Raw genomic sequence first — 25,860 nt, forward strand, 5'->3', positions numbered from 1 at the left:
CGTATCCTCTCCCAGGTGATGGCATCCTCATCCCTCCAGGTATCCTTCCAGTGTTCTAGATCTGAAACTTTGCAGTGGTCTTCACCTTCACCCTCTCCTTCAGCCACCCACACCAAGTTGGTTACCAAGTCCCTTTAAATAACTGAGGTGAGGAGGCAAAGATATAATCAATTAGTCAAAATATAAGTGCTGTTAGAGATAAGAAAGGACTGTATTTTGAGGAGCATAGGTATCTGATCATGTCACTCAAATGGTTAAGGTTGCTTCTTATTTCCCATAGACTAAAGTTCAAAATGCATGTGCATTGTTGATAGTTTGAAAAAAGAAGCCTGGAAATTCATGTCGAATTGTCACTGATAAATCCAGCCCTAAGCTTAGATGGATAGTGAGTTCCATTGGACAAGACAGTGCAAGGGAAGTGGTTTCTTCTGTCCTCTCCAGAGTCAGGACAGCTACCTTAGTGAGGAGCATCCTGGATTCAGGGACCTCCTGGTAAATGTACATTTAATCTGGTAGTTATTCTCTATTCTAAAATGTATGTCAGTGGTACCTCAGTAGCTCAGTGGGTTAAGGCTCTGCCTTCAGCTCAGGTCATGATCTCAGGGTCCTGGGGTCGAGCCCCACATCGGGCTCTCTGCTCAGTGGCGAGCCTGCTTCCTCCTCTCTCTCTGCCTGCCTCTCTGCCTATTTGTGATCTCTGCCTGTCAAATAAATAAATAAAATCTTTAAAAAATTTTTTTAAAAAAAAGTATGTCAAAAACAATCTGAGGGTTTTGAAGGGGCGGGGGTGGGAGGCTGGGGGAGCCGGGTGGTGGGTATTATAGAGGACACGTATTGCATGGAGCACTGCGTGTGGTGCAAAAACAATGAATACTGTTACGCTGAAAATAAATTAAAAATTAAAAAAAATAAAGTATGTCAGCCTTCTGAAGTCCTCCACAGAAGGAAGGTAATCAGCATATTATTACTAAGATCTTGAATGAGGGAGTTTCCTGTTTCACCATACTATCAGTGGATTGTTATTGCTGGTCCATTAGTTTTTAAAAAAAAAAAAAAAGGCTGTGAGCCAGAGAGCCAGATAAGGAAAAAGCACTGAAAGAACTTTCCAAAGAAATACAAATCAGAGAAGGAAGCGGAACATGGTCACAACTGCAAATCTCCTGCATGTCTACCACCTTTACCTCCTTATCTGGAAAAGGGAGATGATGACCTACAGCAAACACTTCTGAAACTGGAGAGTGGAATTTATAAATCCCCCTCTGCACTTCAAGGACAGCTTGGAGTGATTTGATGTTTGTGGCCACCATCAGCTCCATTATTCATATGAGAATTGCAGATAGAACTTTTGAGCTGCAAACGACCTCTAGAGATCCTCCAATCCATCCCCTCCTCAAATAGCCAGGTAGATCTTCCCAACTACCAATGGGCCTACATAAGGAAGGCTTCAATCCCTACTGAGACAGCCAGAATTTAGAGCAGTTTGGGCTTTGTCTACTCAACCAAAATGAAGATGTGTCATATTTACTCAAGCAATTTTCCCTCTTTCCCCTCTTCATTATTTCTTAACTCTCAGACTGAGGTTATTCAAGTATCAGGAACCCAGATTGCCACTGCCCTTCTCCACAGCCATGTTTATTTTGGAGCTTTTGTTTTAAAAATAATACATGTTATTACTAATCTCAGAACCCACTCCCTGGAAGTCATCATTATGAACAATATAGGTGTGTCCTCCTATGTAATTTGTATGCATAATCAAACAGAAACATATACACACAAATACACACACAGACTTCTTTTCACAAATGTTCAACAACTTGTTTCTTTTTCCTTAACAATACATTGGAGACATCTTTCCCTAGGAAGATATTTATCTTTACCATATTCTTTTTAATAACAATATTACATTATATCATACAGATTGCCATATTTATTTAACCAGTCCTCTACTAATGAACATTTAAGTTATTTCAAGAATATCTAGGTTGTTGGATTTTGCTTTCCTAAACAATGCTGTGATGAATATCAGTGGGTTTGCGTGTATGTGTGTGTCTTTGAAAAGTTGTGTGATTATATCTGCAAGGCAAATTCTTAGTAATGAGATTATGGAATCACAGGGTATGTGCATTGTTTAATTGCAATAGCTATTGCCAAATTGCTCTCCTACCAACAGTGTGTGAGAATGCTTGTTTCTCACATCCTTGGAATCAAGATTGCAAAAAATTTAATGATTTGGGGAAATTTTTGTCAACCCGACAGTTAAATATGCTATCTCATTATTGTTTTACAGTTAAATTTTTAATTTCATATCATTTAATATTATATTGTAAGTAATGTGTTTTATTCTTCTGTGAATCATCTGTTCATTTTTTAACCCATCTTCCTAATAGTCCTCATCTTTTTCTTACTGATTTGTCTAAACTCTTTGTATATTAAAGTAATTAACACTTTATTCATTCTTGAAAATGTTTCACTCTGATTTATTAGAGAATAGTTATTTGCTCAGAGTTTTATAGCAAGTCTAGAGGAAAGAGCAAAGCTAAATGTATTCTAGATCCTTTAACCTTTTTTGCATAAAAGTATACAATTGTTTTAAGTGATGCTTAAAATGTCTTAGTGTCTCTCTGGGATAAGAAAACCAGGGTGGAAGACTATTGATGTTTAATCACTTTTTTATTTTTAAGTTGCCAGTTTAGTGCTTAAGTACCTTTGTCCAAAGGAAAGAAGGCTATATGGTTGTTAAGGCTAGAGTTTACCAAGTTGAAGGCATAGAAAGGACGAGACAGGCCTATGCATCAAGTGCATGGGAAGTAGAAATGACACAGAAACAGAAAAAAGGGTGGGTCTTTAGCCGAGGAATGAGTTCTAACACCCAAGCAATGACAAAAATCCATTTAATACATTCTTTGCCCTGGCTTCATTGGCAGCAGAATTGCTACTCCAGGAAAAAAAAAATAAAGTATCAAATATTACAGGAAAACATTTTCCTGAATTTCCTCAATAGGAAGGAAACGTATAAGAGAAGAAATATGACATGACAAGGCTATACTGTTTCTGGTCTAAACTCTTCAAATTGTCTACAAGGATCAGATAAATAGGATAGATTCCAAATTCTTACTTTACTTGATGACATACTGATACAATCATCTAGATTAAGAACGTGTTTGGGACACTGACAGAGTAGACGAATACTTGTGTCAAAAATAGGATGATCGGACAACCCTAACTGATACACTAGAGAGATTCTTGATAATGTAGAAGCTTTTAGTGTCTTCTTGTCCTGCAGTCAATAAAATGTCATTTAACCCTGGAATAGAACAACCTTAACAAGCTCAGAAAAGGAAAAGCCCTCTCTAGACTGATGGTACAAACAACCTCCACTGTCTGTTCCTCAGCGTATTTTTTCCCTACTTTGATTTGAGATGAGCTAGGAACTTAGGGAATTCACAAAAGGGATAAACAAAAAAATTATTGTGTTTGAACTATGTGAACTGCAATTATAGACTTATGATATCTGAAAGGGGTACAAAGAATAGAGGAAATCATGAGATTTCCATGACAAGAAGCTTTACAAGCCTTGAATCATTCCAGACCATCCTAGATCTGACCATATCTCACCACCCCCTACCACCTCACAATAGTCCAAGCCACCATTACCTCTTAACTGGATGATTATCAAGGTCTCTAACTAATTTCCTTGCTTGCTTTCTCAGTCCCCACATAATCTAGTCTTTTTCCAGCTACAATCAGTCATACTTTTAAGACATAAATCAGACCTTTTCACCCTGGTCAAAGCCCTCTCAAGCCCTTTCCAATGCCTTCAAGGCCCTGCATGATCTGGCCCTCTGCTCTTTGCTCTCATCTCCTATCACTCTCCCTCATTTGATCTGCTCTAGCCATAGTCACCTCTTAAAAGAATGGTCTAGTCTCAGTGCCTTTGCCTGAAATGCTCCTCATCCAAGTAGCTGCATGGCTGGCTTCCTTCTTTTGTTTAGATATTTACTCCAGTGCCACCTAATTGGGCAGGCCTTCCTTGATCTCCCTATATAGAAATAACAACATCATCCATTTCCCCCAGCTCCCACCCTGGCAACCACCAATCTATTCCCTGTATTGATGAGTTTGGTTGTTTGCTTTTTAAGAATCCATGTATAAGTGAGGTTATATAGTATTTGTCTTTCTCTGGTTTATTTCACTTGGCATAATAGCCTCACATCCAGTCCTATCATCACACATAAGTAGTTATTGAATGAGTGAAAGGAAGAGAATGTCAGACCTAGAAAGATTGTCTAGTCCACCTCCTCCCACCTTACTGATGGGGACAGTGAGACTCACAGAGAGAAAGTGATTTCTCCAGGCTCAAAGGACTGACTCATATAGAAAAGCCAAGATGCATAACTTCTGACTTTTCACTGAGTGTTGCTCCCAGTACATTAAGTTAAGTACTGTCTTGAAAGCTACCCAGATTAAATTCTATGACATTCCATAGCCACCCATTCTGGAGTCTATCTTCCTTGCCTCTAACCTAAATCCTTCATCTTATAGGCTAAACAATTTTCTCTACTTCAGCTCTTGGTGAAGAGGAAAGACATTCTAAAGATATACAAACCTTCTTTTAATCAAGTATTTCTTATTTCAGGAAGCTGATATTTGCTACGAACAAAATCCAAGCAAGGTTTCTGATGTCCATGGTGGCCCAAAAGACTTATATCAACTCCATGAACCAAGTATCTCTTGTTACATGACAGGGATCTAGAGACCCAAGGAAATAAGACCACGTAAATGTCTAAGTGACCATATCTTTAACTCCAGGTTAGTGCAGTTAGTGCAGGAGAACATTAAAATATCTTCTCTAAAACTAAAACATATTTGTATCTAAAAACCAAACTTAATAACCCTAATATTGTATCTGAAACAATCATCTGTGATATAGATGTGGTCAAATTTCACAACTTTTGCCAACCAAACAGCCTTCCCTTCAACTACTAAGGAGGCTACAACACAGTGGTGAGCCCTCACTCATCTTTGATGCAGTTATTTTTCTGCCTTCCTTGTTGAGAGCTTGATTTCTTTCGACCAATGTTAGAGTCTCCCACATTTTAATCAGAGATTGACATGATTTCTAAGTTGGCTGATCCCATTTGTAAATCGGAAGCAGGAAAAGGTAGGCTCCTCTATCCTGCAGTCAGTGCTAAGGTTTTCTGGGTAATAGCTTGTCTGATCAAAATGGGAACTGTTCTCTGGATCCTAGAACTGACTTGAGAGAAAATGCTATAGATCTCCTTTGGGGAAAGTGACTTAAAGGAGCTAGGTTATTTTTACCTGGAAATCATTCTTTGGCCATCCCCACTATTTTTTCATTCAAACTGAGAGGAATCCTGAATTCATAATTTCAACCAAATGATTCAACTAGTAATGTCAATTCCATCCCCCTTGATCTTCAGGATTGGAGAACACAACCCAATAGCCAGACAGAACAGTACGGCCTGATATGAACACTAGACTGACGCTCTCAGTCTAGAGCTCTTTCTCTGGAACCAGGCTAAAATATTTCCTAAAAGACCCTTGAACCCAGCATCCATAAATTTATCAGATGAGCAAGAAGCCACCTTGTACCTTTAGGGAATGAACTAACTATAAGATAGAAAATCATGTTTGTTTTTTTGTTTTCTGTTTTTTAAGCAGGGTAGAATAGACCAAATGGTTTTATTCCCAAAAATCCGTATTGCAAAGCACTTAAGAGTTAACATTGGTGAACTTCTTGCCAATGGTGTATATAATACTGATGAAGCCACAGTACCACATCCATTGCAGATGCAGCCCATCATCATCTCCTCCTCCTCTGTTTACTCTTCCTTTTCTTCCTTTTGGGTTACTCTGAGAGTCTGGCTTCTCACTTTCCAAGCACAGGCCAGGGTACTTCCCCTCCAAACATATGGTCAGCTAGCTTTGGAGGACATGGCCAGGACCTCTACCCGACACTGACCAAGAGTAGCCTCAACCTTCAGATGTGTGTCTTCAAGAAATACCACTTGATCTTCCAGAGTGATGCCCTTCAGAGAGGTTCCATGAGCCTTGATCCAGGCAACTGTCTCCTGGCCAGTCACCTTGAAGATGTGTAGCTACTGGGCATGGACAAAGAACTACATGTTGTCTACTGAACCAACCACAGCCATAACTGCCCCTACCATGAAGCTAAAGTCAAAAAATAGGAAGGAATACATCCTCACCATCTGCTGCATGTCATGTCACTACTCAAGGAAGCATTCTTAATAGAAGGTTCCATACTAGTACCCCAGAGTGAAAGACGTCAGTGAAGCCATAAAGCGTGTCCAGTTACATGTGTCCTTCAGAGAGAAGGAAATGTTTTGCAAATGACTGAAAGATCATCCTTACATTTGAAATGTCTTTTGTATTTCCATGCTTCAGATTTGGGGCATGTTTGACTTTAGGGACAAGGCAGCTGATGTCTTCCTAATTTGGCAGCGATTAGCACCTAGCTTACCTTTCTCTGGGAAGACAGCAACCTGCTTCTGTAGCCTGGGATTGAATGGGAGAAAGACAGGCATGAGACAGGAAAGACAATAGCCCTGGGGTTAAAAGCCCAAAGTAGCTCTCCCTTCTCCCATCTTCAACCAGAGGCAGCCAAGCTCTTACCCCTTTCCTTTAATACTTGGTCAGTTCTGACATGAATAAAAGTCATTTTGCTTGAGAAGGCCCTATTGACCATGCAGCTGTCAGTCCAAAGGAATAAAATTAAAAGTAATGTCAAAGAGAGGCAGAAATTATGGTGTGGGGCGGGGTTGGGGGGGAGGGCGACATTTGTCTTGAGTTTTTTCTCTCAAAATTCAATAGAGGGAAAATATGAGTAAATGCAGTACATTATATGGATATTAGTAAATATTTGCTTGTCAAAGACTGTGTTTGGAAAGAATTTGCTTGTGACTGATGGTGTCAACACGATGGGCATTAAGTTCAATCATACAAAGACCTAAGCAGATCTTCCTATCAACCAAAAGTTACATACATTTTAGAATATGACCCATTTATTATTATGACCCCATAATTTAATACTGGCCATTGTATACCTAAAAATCAGCTATTTCTCATGATGTAACCTGCTATAGCCATCTGATTCTCTTTTAAAAGATTTTATTTATTTATTTATTTGAGAGAGAGAGGGTGCATGAGTCAGGGGAGGGGCAGAGGAAGAGGGAGAAGAAGACTCCACAGGAAGTAGGGAGCCTTATGCCTAATGCCCACACAGGTCTCAATCCCAGAACTCTAGGATCATGACCTGAGCTGAAGGCAGCCTACTGAGCTACCCAGGTGCCCCACCATCAGAGATTTTGAATCCTGTGGTTCTGCTAAAGAAGAAAAAACATTCTTAAGAATTTTTTTTTTTAAATTGGGACACTTGGGTGGCTCAGTCAGTTAAGCATCTGCCTTCAGCTCAGTTAGTGATCCCGGGGTCCTGGGATGGAGTCCTGAATCTGGCTTCCCTCTCAGCGGAGAGTTGGCTTCTCCCTCTGCCTCTGCTCTTTCCCCTGCTCATGCTCTTTCTCACTCTGTGTATCTCAAATAAATAAAATCTTTTTTTAAAAGAATTTTTTTTATTTTTAAAGATTTTATTTATTTGAGAAAAAGAGCACGAGTTAGGGGAGGGCAGAAGGAGGGGAGGGGAAGAGGGAGGGAAGGGGCAGAAGGAGAGGGAGAAGCAAACTTTCTGCTGAACAGGGAGCCTGACAAAGAGCTTGATCCCAGGATCCCAGGCCCATGACCTGGGCAGAAGGCAGAGGCTTAACTGACTAAGACACCCAGAAGAAAAAAAAATTTATTTATTTACTTATTTGAAATGATTTTTGCCAAGATTCTTGTTCTAGGTAGACCTAAGCTTCTTGGCATTATCCAGGCTCAAGCTTCAAACTTCTTTTCTTAAAACTTCCCAACCTCAGCCAAGTCCTGCTACAGAGTGAGGGACTCCTTATTGCATGGATGTTTCTGAGAGAACCCACTTGGAAATCCCAGGTCAGAAATTCAAGAAGAAAGACCCTAACTACAAAATTCCACAGGTGCCTCCAGCAATGCCAACCATAAAACATGTTTCCTGCCATGAATGGCAATCATTGTAGATTTGTCTCGTGTTTGCCTGGAATATCCATAACTCATGGAGTTTCCATTTGGATAATAACCAAGGGCCCTGACTATGCTGGTACCATGAGATGTGTGGGTCCTGACTCCTTTTCAGTGCTGCTAAGGATAGTAGAATAATAGTATTGTGCCATGAGAAGATAATCTCCATTATGAGCTGCCTAGTTCTGTGCCACTGTAGCCCTTGGGTACCACCACCTCTAGATAACGATACTTCATTCCCATGGGTTGATTCTTCCAGTCCAGACTCTGGGACTTGTCTTATTCCCATTGATGGGACTCTTAGATCTGGAGGCCAACAGCACAGCAGCCCAGCTTCCAGTCAGCCAAGCTGCTGATCCCCTGAGTCTTGCATTTTGGTAGCTATACCTATGCCCTTGCCTTCTTGTCAGTTAACCAAGGCTCTGCTTTTACGCTCTGCTTTCCTAAATTGCAGGCAATTTTGTGTCACATGGGGGGATATTTGGCAATGTCTCGAAATGTTTTTGGCTGTCACGCTTGGAGAGGAGGTGCTACTTGTATCAAAGGGGTAGAGGCCAGGAATGCTTCTAAATATCCCACAAAGAACAGAAGAGCCCCCCACAACAATAAAAAAATCATCTGGACCAAAATGTAAAGAGTTCCAAGGTTGAGATACCCTGGACTAACTCCAGTAACTGAGTCTCTATCTTATATCCTGCCCAACACCCCCAATTCATGTTCCCAGACTGCTACAATACCAAGCACCTGCCTCCTAGACCTCTGTGTACAACCACACTCTCCAGATACACTGTTCTGCCCACATATTAAGATAGTTTTCTTAGGGGTACCTGGGTGGCTCAGTCTGTTAATCCTCTGCCTTCAGCTCAGGTCATGGTTCCAGGGTCCTGGGATCAAGCACCGTGTCAGGTTCCCTGTTCAGTGGAGAGTATGCTTCTCTCTCTTGTTCTGCCCCTCTCCTGTTCATGCTTGCTCTCTCTCTCTCCTCTCTCTCTCTCTCTCAAATAAATAAAATCTTTTTTTTTTAAAAAAAAGTAAGCTCTCTTATCCACAACTAACACGTCTGGGCTACTTCTGATGCCAGACACCCATCATTCTACTACCCTGAGTCCATATCACATGCCTGTTAACAATCCAAGCTCTGGATAGAAACTGCTTGGATTTAAGTCCTGGCTCCTCCATTTGAGGAGGAGCTATGTAACCTTACACAAGTCACTTTACCTTTCTGAGCCTCAGTTTTCTTCTCTATAAAATATAAATAATGACTGTTCTGACATCATAAATGAGATAATACATATCAAGTGCTTAGAAAAATTTCTAGCACATCTTTAAGAATTTACTAAATGGGGGCATTTGGGTGGTACAATCAGTTGAGCATCCAACTCTTGGTTTCAGCTCAGTTCCTGATCTCATGGTCAAGCCCTGTGCTGGGTTCTGTGCTCAGCACAGGAGTCTGCTTGTGACTGTCTCTCCTTTTCCCCCTGCCCCTCCCCACCAAAATAGAAATAAGTAAATCTTTTTAAAAAAGAAGCATATGGTAAATATTTGTTATTAACCATTGCTAAGGCATTTCTAGATTGCTTCAGCAGGTCTCTCTTATCCAGTGACTATCAACTCTCCAGAGCAGTGCTGTCCAGTAGAACTTTCTACCATGACAGAAATGTTTTTTATCTATGCTGTCAAATAAGGTGGCCATAATATGGCTGTTGGGTAGTTGAAATGTAGATATTGTGACTGAGGAACTAAAATTTTTAAATATTACACAAAAAATAAAAATAAGGGGTGCCTGGGTGGCTCAGTGGGTTAAGCCACTGCCTTCGGCTCAGGTCATGATCTCAGGGTCCTGGGATCGAGTCCCGCATCGGGCTCTCTGCTCAGCAGGGAGCCTGCTTCCCTCTCTCTCTCTGCCTGCCTCTCCATCTACTTGTGATTTCTCTCTGTCAAATAAATACATAAAATCTTTCAAAAAAATAATAATAAAAATAAAATATTACTTAATTTTAGTTAATTTAAATAGCCAGGTATGGCTAGTGGTCATCATAATGCACAACACACTTCTAGAGTTTTTAAAACCTAATATACTACTGAAAATAAAATTCCAATAAACTCTCCAGGGGATAGGAGTGGCATTCCCACTCCCTGTCCTTCCAGCCCTGGAAAATTATTGGCTTAGCAAACCACTGTACTGATGGGAGTGTATTGCAATCCTCAGGTGGATTAGGATAGATGAGCCTAAAATTGGCATGATTAATTCTAGCTAGTTCTGCTTCTCCCTGCTCCAGTCAGCCCACTGCCAAACAGGCCTCATACCCTAGAGCAGTATTTCCCAACTGGGATGATTTTGTCTCCTAGGGGATACTTGGCAATGTCCAGAGATATTTTTGGTTGTGAAATCTGGAGGAAGGGAGAGCTAATAGTGGTGTCTAGTGGGTAGAGACCAGGGATACCGCTAAATACCCTACAATGCACAGGATGATCCCCCACAACAAAGAACTCTCTGGCCCTGAATTTTAAGAAACTCTGCCCTGTAGGGTGAGGGGAGTCTAAAACAACCTCAGACAAGAAAGCATCTATTGTGCTCTTAAAGGTCTCCAAGGACAAGGACACCTGGGTGGTCCAGTCAGTTGAGCATCTCACTCTTGATATCAGATCAGTGTCTTAATCTCAGGTTCAGGAGTTAGGTCCACAGTTAGGCTCCATGCTGGGTGTGGAGCCTGCTTAAAAAAAAAATGTCTCCAAGGATAGAAATCTCTAACATTCCTGAAGAATCTAGTGCAATGTTCATACGAACCCCTGTTTACTCTCTTCAAATTACCTGCAAGGAAATTGTTCCTTTCCATATTAGGGACTGAGTTTCAAAAACCAATTTTTCAATCTGAATTGCAAAGAAATTTCTAAGATGATGGAACCTATAGCAAGGAAAACTGGATCTAGTTTGCCAGTGAATAGGATATGGGAAGAAAGAGAGCCTTTGAACGTGCGAAAGCTTTAGGATGAATGACACATTATGATTTCCACAGTATGTAATAAAACAGCTGACCACATTACCCCAAAAGGTGATATGGTATAAAAGAGTAAAGACAGTCTCAAAAGTTGTTGGATTTCCCTATGTTTACAGCTTCTGAAATCATAAGGGACTATTTGGAGAAGCCTAAAATATTAGGGCCATGCCTCTTCGAAATTGATAGCATGGAAGGTATTCATCCTGTGCCTCAGAGACAGAAATTTGGGGTATAAGGCCCATGAGCCTGAGACAGTCATTGGTATAGATCTTGTGCTTTAGGTCTTCTGAATTTCTCCATGCTGCAGTTTAGGTACATTTTCTCACATATTATCTTCAGGGAAGAAGTTGAAAAGCCTCTACGTTCATTTTAGAAAGCCAAACTGGATAATTCAGGCTATCAACCCATTTTTCTTCTAACTCTGAGCTTGGGAAAACTCTAAACTATGCTATGTAATGGTCTCTTACCCTGCACTTCACTTTGTCTAGCTATACATCAAATGCCTCCATGTAACAGCAATCCTCAGGGCCAGATTTGCAAAATTCAACCCTGACAATGTTTTACCACTAGATGGAAAAGAATTGATGACCTTATAATGTTGCCTTTGCTAAAAAGATTGAGGATAGCCATGTAAAGGAAAATTATCTCCTCACCTCCTCAGGACCTCTGCCCACACTTAAAGTAGCTCTTGAGCATTAGTATTCTACCTCTGGAGACTAAGGCCAGCAGTTCCCTATCTTGTCTTAGGTGTGGATAACCAAGGAAAGTAGGAATGTGGGATCCATAATTGCTTCACAAATGTGACACAATCTCTTCTCTCAAGCCTTGTCCTTCAATTATATAACCCTTCAGTCTGATGCCTGCATATCAACTGAGCAACTTTAAAACAAAACACCATTTGGCACCTGTATGGAGCATGAGATGAAAATCATTATTGGCAGAGAGAATACTTTTGATAATATTTAACACAAATTTGGCCTCTAGATTTCCAGCTTCGTTTTCTTTATACCATTTTAAAAGGTCTCTTACATATCACAAACCCACATGAGGCCCTTTTCTTTATCCAGACTTATTCCACACTGTTTTTGAGAGTAATAGTGAGAATTACCCTTTTATAACTTTGTTATCTAGTCTGAGAACCAGCTGAGCCTAACTTTAATCATGCAAGCTCTTCTAGGCCTAAATTGGCACTCCTGGTCATACCTACCAATTTTCAATTGCATGGCAATGAACATACTTTTCGAGTGTATGGCTGTGAGCTACTTAAAAAGAAATAGAGATTGTTGGCTCCATTTTGTGTTTTTAGTGTTTTTTGTTTTCACAAAAGACTTTCTTTTATTGACGTAATAAAATCAAGTAATTGGTATTTTGGTGGTTAGAGGTGAAGTAGTATAGTGGTTAACAGTATAGACTTCGGAGCCAAACTGCCTGGGTTCAAGTGCTGGTGACTACTTCCTAGCTATATGACCTTGGACAAGGCACTTACCTTCTCTAAGACTGAGTTTTCCCGGGTGTAACTGGGAATCATTACCATGTCTATAGCATAGAACCATGGTAAGGACTAAATGAGATGCTCCAGCATGGTGCCTGGTGATATGGAAATGTTGGGGTTCAGAGCAAAGAGTCAAGAAAGAATTCCTGAGATGTCTTCAGTGTAAAAAGGTGGTTTTCTTTTTTTTTAAGATTTTATTTATTTATTTGACAGAGAGAGATCACAAGCAGGCAGAGAGGCAGGCAGAGAGAGAGGAGGAAGCAGGCTCCCCACCGAGCAGAGAGCCCAATGTGAGGCTCGATCCCAGGACCCGGGATCATGACCTGAGCTGAAGGCAGTGGCTTAACCCACTGAGCCACCCAGCCGCCCCTAAAAAGGTGGTTTTCTTTTTATTTATTTATTTCACAGAGAGAGAGAGAGAGAGAGAGATATCACAAGCAGGCAGAGAGAAGGGGAAGCAGGCTCACTGCTGATCAGAGAGCCTGATGCGGGGCTCGATCCCAGGACCCTGAGATCATGACCTGAGCGGAAGGCAGAGGCTTAACCCACTGAGCCACCCAGGCGCCCCAAAAGGTGGTTTTCTTAAAGCACAGGGACAGAATCTGTGGGCAGAAAGAGCTGCACTGGGGTTGTGCCGGGTGACTGACTATGTGCTTGCAAGTTCAGCGGGGTTTAGGGACAGCACAACCCTCCAAGGTATTTTGGAAAGATTTCCTAGATCCTGAGGGGGCTAGTTATGGTTGGCAAAAGGTCATTTATTACTGTTTAATAAAATCTCTGTCATGAGTCCCTTCAGATACACAACAGTGGGCCATCTGCTTGGAGGAGGATGCCAACATACATCTTGGGGAGCAGAGATAAAGGAAGGAATGTCTATATGTTTCAAACAGACACACAGGATCCTGGCAGTTTGGGACAATGTTAAGCCAAGATTGCATTTTACTCTTAGCAGAGTGTCAATATCCAGGCAGCTGAGTTCCCAGAGGAAGGTCACTCTGACTATTTCAAGGCCTTGTCAACGGTCTGTAAGTAGTAAGGAAATTTAATTTTTCTTTTGCCTTTGCTTCCCACATCGCCGGATATATGGAAAGCATTCAATAACCAGTAGCCATTAGTATTGTTTTTATCCTATGTTAATCAAGTAATGCTATCCATTGTTATACACATTATTGATTTTTACATATCAATACTGACTTTTTTTTTAAGGTTTTCTTTATTTGAGAGAGAGAATGAGAGATAACGTGAGAGGGGAGAAGGTCAGAGGGAGAAGCAGACTCCCCGTGGAGCTGGGATCCCGACGCAGAACTGGATCCCGGGACTCTGAGATCATGACCTGAGCTGAAGGCAGCCGCTCAACCAACTGAGCCACCCAGGCGCCCCCAATACTGACTTTTTAAAAATACCACGTGGGTTCTGTAACATTATCCCCATATAGGTTTGTCTTCCAATCTGGATTATAAATACTTTGGCCTTGAAATAAGCAGAGATGATCTAGCAAATCTTAATTCTAATGGTTCTGTTTTTATCAGACTCTGGGAAACAGATTATTTCCCATCTGATGCAAATGGCTGCTCCAAAGTAGCTCATGTATTGTTACCCCTACTGGCTAACTGACCTTACAAGTAAGGCAGAGTAGGCAACTGGTAATATGACGTGATTAGATGCCCGTGTTCTCCATTTTTTGAGTAATACAGAGAAACGAAATTTCATTTCCAGCACTGCTGAAAAAGATTGAACATTGATTTCATCTGGCATGTTAGGGACAGGAGAGGAGGAGATCCTATAGGTAACAAAAGAAGTATTGCACTTTCACTAAATCCAGGCACAAGATGGGAGATTTTTTTCCAACATGATGCTATCAGGCCAGCTGAATGAGGAAGCACCAATTGGAGAGGTTTGGCCTATGACCAGATGACATTGTGAGTACAAATGAGGTAGCTGCTGATAAGGGTCTGCCCATTAATTACAAATTTCAGAAGCTTGTGATAAATTCCAGCAAGGGTGGCTGCCTAAGGATATTAACAATAGGGTTCAGAAAAATTCCTATTAGCAGATTATGTCCAGTAACGAGTTAATGAAAATGAAATGTATCATTTGGGCCCCTTGACTACAATAACTTTGTAAAAGACTCAGCCAGTCCTGAGAGTGGGGAAGGTGGAGTATTGTCTATTCCTCTGTATCCTATGGCAATGGAAGTTAGGTGAAAATACAAAGAAGCTGATTTTAGTTCATTCTGTTCACTCTACTGAATTTTATGAGATGAGCTCTGAGCCTAACGACTATGTTCTGTGCTCATTAATCCAAAAGGATCCAGGATTATAATGCTGTCTTTTCAACAGGCGACCTAGGGCAGATCCAGGTGCAAACTCATTAGTGTCTGAATGCAAAGCCCCAGGGAGAGGTGGGTAAGGTAACATCTTTAGTGGCCTCGCCCTAAACCCACAACATTGCAAATTTTAAAACTCATTCAAGTCCATTTATGCACCAGGTTTCTTTAGAAAGAGAGCAGTAGATAATGTGAAAAGAAATCTAATTTCTTGGTGTGTTGATTTCATTCCCCTCCCCCCTTTTCCTTTTAAAAATCGTAATTCTTAATGGGAAGCGCAGTATCATTCAGTATAATTTTGGAGTTCAAAGAGAAGACAAAACTTGGTAAGGAAAGAATGAAATTGAATTTTCCACCTTACCTCAATCTGAACACAAAATGGCTGTTTGAAGGATAATTAAAAAAAAAAAGTTTAAACCATGATCCTTATACAAATTTAAAGTAAATACGTGTTAAAGAATTTATTTAATTTATTAATTACTGAGGGATGCAGGAGTCCAGGGGTCTGTAAACTATGGACTACAAGCCAAATTCTGCCTACCACCCATTTTTGTAAATGAAATGCTATGGTGTACAGCCACACCCATTCATTTCCATATTGCCCATGGCTATTTTCCTGCCACAAGGGCAGAGTTGTTTGGCTCACAAAGCTTAACCTATTTCCCATCTGGCCTTTGATAGAGAAAGTTTACTGACCCCTGATATAGGCCATCAGGAATGCTGAAAAAAATTTACAAATAGATGCAAAGATATTTACAAGCAGATGTTTAAGGCAATGATCAATTGCATCTCACCAAACAAGAAATATTTACATGACAATTTACAGCCTTGTAAAATAGCTCAAAGACAATGAAAGCATGGATAATCTAGAAAATATACCAGACCTGGAGTATTAAACCAGTTGCATAAAACTCAGATTAAGATCCAGAGAGAAATCTTATTTGACAAATGAGGGCGCAAGTGGGGAAGAAGCTGGGATTCAGAAACTAACAGAACAAAGAATGTCCTGGTTCGAATTTGGGATGGAGGAGGCTGAGACTGGCTACTTGAGCACACCCTACCTCAAGCTTTACTTGCTCTGGAAACGGGCTGGGTCCAGTCTTTGGGGTAGATCAGGAGGCAGAGCAGCCGGAGAGCTGGAGCAGGCTGAGGCTGATCCTGTTTACTCCCTTGGTTTCAACTACTCTTAAGTAGCTGAAGACTCTCACACTTGTATTTTCAGCCTTGACCTTTCATTCAGATTCATACCAGAGTTATACAATTTCTTGCCACTGTTCTGGCAGGTACTTCAAATTCAACATGTCCAAAATTGAACTTGTTTTAATGTCTAACCTGCTCTTCCTCCTGTATCAGCTATCTCAATTAATGACACCACTATTCAACCAAGCATGCAACATTCTTGATTTCTTCTCCTTCCAGTACTACCTGACACATCCAGTAAATGTCTTAAATCTACTCTCTGTCTATCTCTAGAATTACTGTCTAGTTTAAGATCCCACCATATCTTCACCTGAACTAATGAGATCTTTTTGTAAGGGCCTATTTAGCCAGAGTGATTCCATCTTGGATTAAACAGTGATTTTGTTGTTTGTGCAATAAAACTTAAAGTGACCCTACCCGCCCCCCCCCACCAAGGGACTTACTTAAAAACAAGTCCTGGAAACCAGTCCCAGGTAACAAAGCCCAAATACAAGGATGGGTCAGGCCAGGTGGAGGTATCCAATCAGTGGGGGTGCATACTGTCTCCCTAGCTACCAACGAGTATGGGCCCCGCATTTTGGGTGCCAATTCTGACCAAGGTGATAGGCTAGTTCAAATATCTACTATAGGATAAATTGTAATTCAACTGGTCACTTATGTGTGACCTAGCATGACTGTGTAGCTTTCTCTGTGTGTTACAATCTCATTGGCCACCTGTGCATGGTCAGACCCAACCACATGGCCTTTGCCTTTAAAAGCTAGTCTATAAGGCAGAGAGAGGTCGCCTCTTTGTAAGAGACGGCCCTGGCCAGTCATTTTAATTCTCGATGCTTGGCGCGAAATAAAGCTTTGCTTGACCTTCGTTTCGTATCAGTCTCATTCTTTTGACCATGGACCCAACGTTATAACTAGTCTTATCTTTCTGAAAATCATCCAGTGATAAGCTAGAGCTGGCTTACACTGGGTGGTGAGAGCTAGTTGTACATACTGCTTCCCAACTCTGGGTTCTATGTTGTCATATTGGTAGCTTGAAATTGGCCACAATTGGAATGCTTAAACCACAGAAACTGGCAAACACTACAAATCAAGATTTTTTTTTTAATGGAGAGATTCTTATTAAACATTTTCCAGCATATTTAACTGCCCAGTCTTGGGCCAAACTGATCTTTGTAAAACACTTGTTCAACTATGCCACTCTCCTTGATTAAAATTCTTCAGTTAGGGGCCCCTGAGTGTCTCAGTCAGTTAAGCATCCAACTCTTGGTTTCAGCTCAGGTCATGATCTCAGGGTTGTGAGACCAAGTCCATGTCAGGCTCCTAGCTGGACATGGAGCCTACTTAAGATTCTCTTCTCTCTCTCTCTCTATCTCCCCATTTGCCCCCTCTCCCCCTCCCTCTCTAAAAAAAAGGGAAGAGAAAAACAACTCTTCAGCAGCTCCCCATGGCCAAGAGATAACATTAAATTCCCTAACATATTAGACCTTTCATCATCTGGTCCCTGCCTAAATGTCCAGCTTCCTCTCCTACCCCTCCTTCATCTCATAAGTTAAATGTTAGCTCAAAGGTCATAAACTGGTTCACTCAAGCCTAAATTGCCTCGTATATGTATCTTGTTGGAACTGCACACTATTTTTAAGCTTTTTTAGCCAGCATTTAAAACTTTAAGAAATTCTCCTCTGAAGGGGATTAAGAGGTATAAACTTCCAGTTAGAAAACAAAGCATGGGAATGTAATGTACAGCATAGGGAATACAGTCCACAATATGGTAATAACTTTCAATGGTGACAGATGGTAACTATACTTATAGTGGGGATCATTTTTATCACGTTTCAAAATATCAAATCACTATGACATACACCAGAAACTAATAAGATATTGTCTGCCCATTTTACTTCAAGCTAAAAAAAGATGTTATTCAATAACAAAATAAGAAATTCTACTACAAAATCCATTATTTCTGACTTCTCTTAAGCACAATGCTGAGCCCTAACATGCTTATAACAACAATTTTATAACGACAAGGAACACCATAGCAAATACCCCCCCTTTCAGAGGGCAGGTGCTCTACAGTTCACTAGTTTCTATCACACATTCATCCAAATTATGCATATGTACCCACATGTAGCCTTCATTTCTGTTGCCTACTGTTGTAGACCATATCACGAAGTCTTGAGTATTATCAGAATTCTCTCACCCTCATTATAGAATCTCTCTACCATGGCTGGCCTGATGATAACTCATGGTGCCTTCCCTAGGAAGGCAGCAGCATGAGAAAAGAAGCAGAGAACGGAAGAGCAGTATAAATCTGTGGACTTTGGGTCAGAGTCTCCACATTAAAACACCATAATAGAGAAAATGGCAGGCAGGGACTATCCTAGGTTGGGGAGACCTCAAGATATTCCCTATAAAGCCCATTTGCTAACCCTCCTTAGTCTTGGATTGTCTACTGCTTTCTCAGATGGACATGAGAAGGAAAGACCCAAGGAGATTATCTCACATTGACTCAGATCATGGGAGCCAGCCAGGTTTATAAATGAGTCAATTTCTTAATTTGAGAACAGAAAACCCCCCTTTTTTTTTGGCCCAGTGCATGTTGTGTGTCTAGCACTGTACTAGATGCTAGAAGGAAAACAAAAGCAGTCCAAGACAGAGCTGTCTTAGATTCACAACCTTACTGATGAAGCAAGAAATGTGTATTTGAAGTAATTAAAGAAAAATATAAGGGGGCAGCATCAGAAAAGTGAGATCTTTGATGTAACCTAGTGCCCACAACATCTGGGTGGTCAGTAAGGGGTAGGATCAAGTTAAGAGGAGGAGCTATTGAAGAAGCCTCACAATGGCCCTTCACTGGCAGAGAAATGGGGCGATCCCTACACACACGGGGGTTCCCACAATGCTATATACCCAGAGAGCAATGAGTGAGATGGGTGTGGCAACTTGTGAATAATAAGGTTGACTGGAGGGTGAGAAGACATATCTGGTCATTGTAGACCAGTTTTCTTTTTTTTTAATCTTTTTTTTAAATTTTTTTCAGCGTTAACAGTATTCATTGTTTATGCACCGCACGCAGTGCTCCATGCAATCCGTGCCCTCTCTAATACCCACCACCTGGTTAGACCAGTTTTCTTTTAAAAAGACTTCCTCTTGGGCGCCTAGGTGCCCAGTTGTTAAGCGTCTGCCTTCAGCTCAGGTCATAATCCCAGAGTTCTGGGATCGAGTCCCGCATCAGGCTCCCTGCTCCATCGGGAGTCTGCTTCTCCCTCTGACCTTCTCCGGTCTCATGCTCTCTCTTACTGTCTCTCTCTCAAATAAATAAGTAAAATATTAAAGAAAAATTTCCTCTCTTGTGTCACATATTCAGTAAGTCAAATAGAGAATCAGAGACTCCTTGTTGAGCACTATGTCAAAGACAATGGAATCAGGTTGCTCCAGAGCGCATTTCAGCTTTTAGCATAGACAGCAACCTTTCAGTTCCATGACACAAGTGGTGCTAAGTAATAGTTACACATACTATTGTCTGTCTTGGACAGGCTTATCACCACTGGCATAGAGAGACAGAAAGAAGAAAGAGAAAGAGTAAGAAAAGAGCAAAGAAAGAGCAAAGAAGTAGGGGGAGAAAGATGACAGGAAGAGCACCACAGCAGGGAGGACGAATTCCTCCAATACAACCCAGGGAATCCTGTGCTACAGGCTATCCTCCCTCCACCTGCCGCCTCCTGCCTCTGGATCATAGCAGAGATTGAGAAACGCTTCTGTCCACAGGAAAGGGGCAGATTTCCAGAACTGAGCTCCTTTCTTCTGAATGGACTGTGACACATTGTTCACTTACCGTCTCCCCCAACTCAAGGCTTTATGTCGGTTGTGTTTACATTTATTAATGGGCCCACTCAGACCTACTTCTTCCTTAGCCTGTAGGCTTGTGTTCATTTTGGAGATTACTCTTTCCTGTGTCCAATTTACTTTATGAGACAGTTGCTCACTTCCTGCTGTCTTGTTTGTAGCTGCTTTCTCTAAATGTTTAACAACACCCGGCTCTCAGCTATTCAGAGGCTGATGCAACCACTCCATGAAAGAAACAGATTTCTTGCAAACTCCTCCCCCTTCTTCTTCTCCACCCCTCTCCCACTCCCTGTTTTCTGATCACTTTCCTGTTTGTGAATCCTTCATCCAAGGTGAGAAGGAGGCAAAGAACACATCCTTTTGTCTGTTCATCAGGAACTTCAATGTTCTAAAAAGGGTTTGTTAAGAGTAAAGAGAAACTATTGAGTAAAACAGTGTTTGTCTATTCCATGAGAATCTCAATTATCCATGTTTTGTTCTCCCAAATTCAAATGAGAATTTGGAAGTGTTTCCTTCGAAGTATATTAAGATCAATATTTCACAATTTCCTGGAATCCCATTCATGCTTTCAATACTCAGCTCCACCCCTCCATGAAGCCTCCTCTGACTATTCCAGTGCTCCTTATTCCATTGCTCTAGATCCTACCACACTGAGACTCGTCTGTGAGTACAGAGCTGCCCCCATTTCCTTATTACACTGAGAACAGACTGGGTCCCAAAACACACATTTTAAAGCCAAAAGTTTTTTTATTCACTGATCGGATTCTGCAAACTCACCTAAAAATTCTCCTGAATACCCAAAAGACCCCAAATCTTCCTCCAATCGCTGCTATTAACACCAAGCATTACATCATAGTCAGAACGATGCTATCAAATGTCCCTTTTGCTATTGGTAACCCCTCACCCAAGCCAAGAGGTCTTCATTTACAGAGCACTTCTTTCTGACAATAACAGATTCTCTCTACCTTGCTGGGACCTACAAGAAGTTGGTCTTTTGTCCCCTGAAGTCTTATATACATATAAAGTCAACTGTAACCACTTGAAATTGTCTTTTCTTCAACATCTGGGGCTTGATTTAGTGGCATGGTCTTTAAAATTACTGGTTGTCATTAGACTTTCAAATATTCCTGCAGTCTCTACTGCTCGTTTGGAGCTGAACACATGCTACTATGTACTCCTACTTACCAATTTTATGTAAGTCTGATCCACCCAAATAAGTGCCAGAAAGAGAAAATACTCCTTACTTTTCTATATCCCCCATCATGTCTCAGACAGAACTGGGCATATTGTGGTTGCATAATTTTCAGAACAAACCTCTAGAGTCCTACTGCCTGGGTCTGAATCTTGGCTCAGTTACTAAAAGGTATGTAAGCTTGGGTATGTTAACTTGTGTGCCTCAGCTTCTTGATTTGGGGAGAATATTTACCTCACAAGGCCATGGGGATTAAATGAGTAAATACACATAAAGTGTTGTGTGCCTGGCATATGGCAAGTATTCCACAAAAACTTACGGCAATGAGGGGAATTGATAAGAGAATGGTGACTCCCAATTCCTGAATCACTAACAACATTGGATGGACTCCATGCTCTCTCTCTCTCCCAGACTTAATCATGCCCTTTATGATTTTATTTTATTGTACCTAGGTCCCCACCCTGATGATGGATACCCAGTTCTCTGAGTTCACACCAGACATCACTCCCATCATGCTGGCTGCCCACACCAACAACTACGAGATCATCAAATTGCTTGTCCAAAAACGAGTCACAATCCCACGGCCCCACCAGATCCGCTGTAACTGTGTGGAGTGTGTGTCCAGTTCAGAGGTAGACAGCCTGCGCCATTCCCGCTCCCGGCTGAACATCTATAAAGCGCTAGCAAGCCCCTCACTCATTGCCTTGTCAAGTGAGGACCCTATCCTAACTGCCTTCCGTCTGGGCTGGGAGCTCAAGGAGCTCAGCAAGGTGGAAAATGAATTCAAGGCCGAGTATGAGGAGCTCTCCCAACAGTGCAAACTCTTTGCCAAAGACCTGTTGGACCAAGCTCGGAGCTCCCGGGAATTGGAAATCATCCTCAACCATCGAGATGACCACAGTGAAGAGCTTGACCCTCAGAAGTACCATGACCTGGCCAAGCTGAAGGTGGCAATCAAATACCACCAGAAAGAGGTAAGCTGAGCTTTTCTCTGCTTTCAGGAAAGCTTAAGCCCTCCAAAGTCCAGTGCAGAAGAGTGAGAGTCAACATTGTTTCTACCATTTAGTCCTCATAATTGAATGGTTCAACAGGACTCAAGAAAACAATGAGGCTCATTTATCCAAGATACATACAGCCTCCACATATTTTCTTTATAGAGAGATAAGTAGGGAAAAATGCTGACCATCTGATTTGTTGATAGGAAAGTACTCATTGTTTCAAAAAAATGCTTATTCAGCACTGTTCTAGGTGTTTGGAATACAAAAAAAACAGGCACTGACCCTGCCTTCATGAAGCTTACAAGCTAGTTGTGGACATTACATAAATGATCACATTAGTGAATATGTAAGTACAAGAAACATAAGTGATCTGAAGGAGAACTTCTATAAGAACACATAACAAATGAGCCCACCCTACATACTGGGGCCATGGTGGTCAGTAATTATGGAGGGCTCATGGTCTGGATGCTTTTGGAAATGAATTATTATTGTTAATAGCATCTTTGATTAAAGGAATTTGAAACACTAGGAATATGGAATATTCAAAGGAATATGAAACACAGGTCATGTTTCATAACTGTGGCTCCCTGCCTACTCTACATGAATACTTATGTTAATCTCAAAAAATCCCTCAAGATGCTTTCAGCATTTTACTAAGGCTTTTAAGATGAAATTGTGAGGGGTAGAGAATTCAGTGGTTTTCCTTACCTTGCTAAAGTGAAGTTCCATCCTTCAGAGATCACCTCCAAAGATTCTTTATTACCCTGAAGAGATGTGACATTTAAGACTGATGGATAGTTGTATCTGTCAATACAAATAACTCCCAAATAACTGAAGAACTAGGATTTTTTTTAATTTTTTTAATGTTCTGTTGGTTGGTTGGTTAGTTGGTGGGCTAACTGGCTTGTGAGCTAAGGGATATACAGGCAGAAGAAAAACAAGTTTTAAATATGGACTGGAGAAATAGGGTCCTTGAAAAAATAAATACAAACCCAATACAATGGCTTAATACCTCTAGTCTATTGAAATAAGGCTATCAATACAATAACACAATAGCTGGGGTACCTGGGTGGCTTAATTGTTTAAGCATCTGCCTTTTGTTCCAGTCATGATCCCAGGGTCCTGGGATAAGGTCCTGTGTCAGGTCCCTGCTCAGCGGGCAGTCTACTCTCTCTCCCTCTGCCCACCCCCACCCCACTTGTGCTCACTCTCTCTCACTTGCTCTCTCTCTCTCAAATAAATAAATAAAATCCTTTTTTAAAAAAAGAATACAACAGTCACGTTTGATGTAAAAAAAAAAATCATTGTAAAAATCTAGTTGGGTAATAGTGGGTTAATAGTGTTCAGAATTACATAACCCCTCAGGAACAAAATCTTAGCCTGAAATGGAATATAATTTACTGTTTCCTGGAGATCTTTTTCATTGTTGGTTTTTCCTCATTATCATTCCTATTTGCACTGGAATAGACTCCCAAAAAGTGTCTACGTGGTTAAAAAAAAGAGAGAGAGAGCTCAGAAGAATGAAACAAAAGGTGATTCCAAACTAGAACTTTTACATGCAGTTAAGTAAGAAAGCCTTAATCTCTCAGAAAACAGGTATAAAACTACTAGATAATCTTTACATGTCGCATAGACTCTTGGGATTTTTTCAGATATTTCTAAAAAGTCCTGATTTCCTATACTGTCCCATTGTCAGATATACCATACCAAAGTCTTTGAAAACTTTATCACTCTATTTCATCCTTATTACCATTGAAGGTAGGCAGAAAAATTATTTTAACTCATTTTACAAACAAGAAAGGACTATATTTCAGAGCTTTGTTCAGGATCATAGGACAAAGCCAGAAGTAGAACTTTCAACTCCTGGTACAATACTGTCTCTGAGTGTACTCTGTCTTCTGCCACGTGGGATTCTTTTATGCTGATTTGGGACCTCCAAATTCACCACCGGTAATTTAAATGAACACAAGTTCTTTGATTTATGAATGAAAGTTTATTAGTTAAAATATGTTAAAGCACATAGCAATAAAACAGTGTGGATAAGTAACAAAGATGATATTCAATTCTAATTTAATGACTGGCATTAATCATCACATAAGGATACAATTACATAGTTGCAACCTCTCATGCAAGTTAGCCAAAACACACAAGGACGAAAACTAATGCCTCCCAGTTCATTGCCATCTCCAACCTATATCTCCCTTGGTTTTCACATTCTCAAGCTTGACTCAAAATGATGAGCCTGTCTCCCTCTCTATCCCTCCACGCCATACAAGAATTGGCTTTGGTGTCAGTCTCAAGAAGATTCAGAAAAGGGCTAGTTTAAATAAAGGACCAGCCATTCTCTCCACTCTCCTGGAGGAGAAATCCAGGATTCCAATCAGAGGTATTCAAAGGTGGACTGCCAAATTAAGTAATATATCTCCTTCTAATTGAGATTTTTAGTGCATGACCTGTGTCGATCGATCACCAATCAGCTATTTCTATCACTGACTTAGGGTTGGCTGATTTGCATATGATAAAAACAGGGCTTTGTTCATAAACCTGCTTAGGAACTAACTCTTACCATGGCTTTCCACCCTAAATAGCTGCATGACTATTCTATGCAACTTACTGCTTTTCTTCTCTCAAAAATACTTCCTTATAAGCTCTTATTCTTAACTATGTTGTTATTGCCTACACTTAACTTCTCATCTCTCTTTTCTGAAAATACTACCTTACTAGCTCTTATTCCTAAGTATTTTATTATTGCCTACACTTACTTCTTATCACTTTCTCATAAAAATACTTCCTTACTAGCTCTTATTCCTAAGTACTTTATTATTGCCTACACTTACTTCTTATCACTATCAACTCTAATCATACTTAATACAACAACCCACTGTTTGGAGTGGGTTTACATCTTAACAGTTCTTAAACACATGTAATCACACAATCAAAGCAAATTGCAATATATTTTATCTAATTCTGAGGAGCTACTGTAGTACAATCTTTCCACATGACTCATCTAGCCAGAAGGCTAGCCAGCTTCACATACTACGAGTTTGCAGCATCTTCCAGCTTTGATATATTAGGACCATGTTGAGTATTCGCTGCATTATAGGCTGGTTCAAGCTTTATCTTGTTTCAAAGTCTGGAGTAGTCCCACAGATTTCTCTTGATGTATTTTGATGGTCACCTTTAGTTAGTATGCTTGCTTGCATTCTCTAATAGTAACAGTTTTAATGAACTCATACTAATCCATTGTGGAATTGTTATAAAGTCTATATTCCAGAGTTCTACATAGAGGAATAGCTACCGTTGGTATCAATCGTATTTGAGGAGCACCAGAACTGTCCATCTACAGTGAAATTACTTGCTGAATAGAATTTGTAGCAGATTGATGGTCTGTCCTTGGATGTTTCCTGATCTTGCCCAAGTACTCCTGCTCTGGGTTTTATTCTGACAAAAAATTAAAGCCAATTTCCTAAAGTCCAAATTCCTAGTGGAGAGTATATATCTTTCCCAGCTGTTTCCAAACTTTTAATTAAAGCATAGATTCTTTTAACTTCTATCCAATTCCTCTGTGATTCTTCTTGGTTGCTACATGTATAGATTTCCTTGTTTAACTGTGATCACTAGTCCTCCTTATAAAACTGCTCCAAATGGAATGGTGGGATAAACCATTTCTTCTTGCTTTCCCA

The 25,860-nt window shown here is 40.6% G+C and overlaps 1 protein-coding gene across 1 annotated transcript in view; it reads left to right on the top strand.

The window, feature by feature from the left end:
- TRPC5 (transient receptor potential cation channel subfamily C member 5) overlaps window positions 1–25,860 on the top strand; it is a 138,927-nt gene that overhangs the window by 19,841 nt on the left and 93,226 nt on the right. Inside the window, exon 3 of the mRNA XM_044234456.1 lies at window positions 21,632–22,153. Within this exon, the coding sequence (XP_044090391.1) occupies window positions 21,632–22,153 (522 nt within the window). The remainder of the gene's footprint in view (window positions 1–21,631; window positions 22,154–25,860) is intronic.

Source organism: Neovison vison, chromosome X, assembly GCF_020171115.1.
Source record: "Neovison vison isolate M4711 chromosome X, ASM_NN_V1, whole genome shotgun sequence".
NCBI lineage: Eukaryota > Metazoa > Chordata > Mammalia > Carnivora > Mustelidae > Neogale > Neogale vison.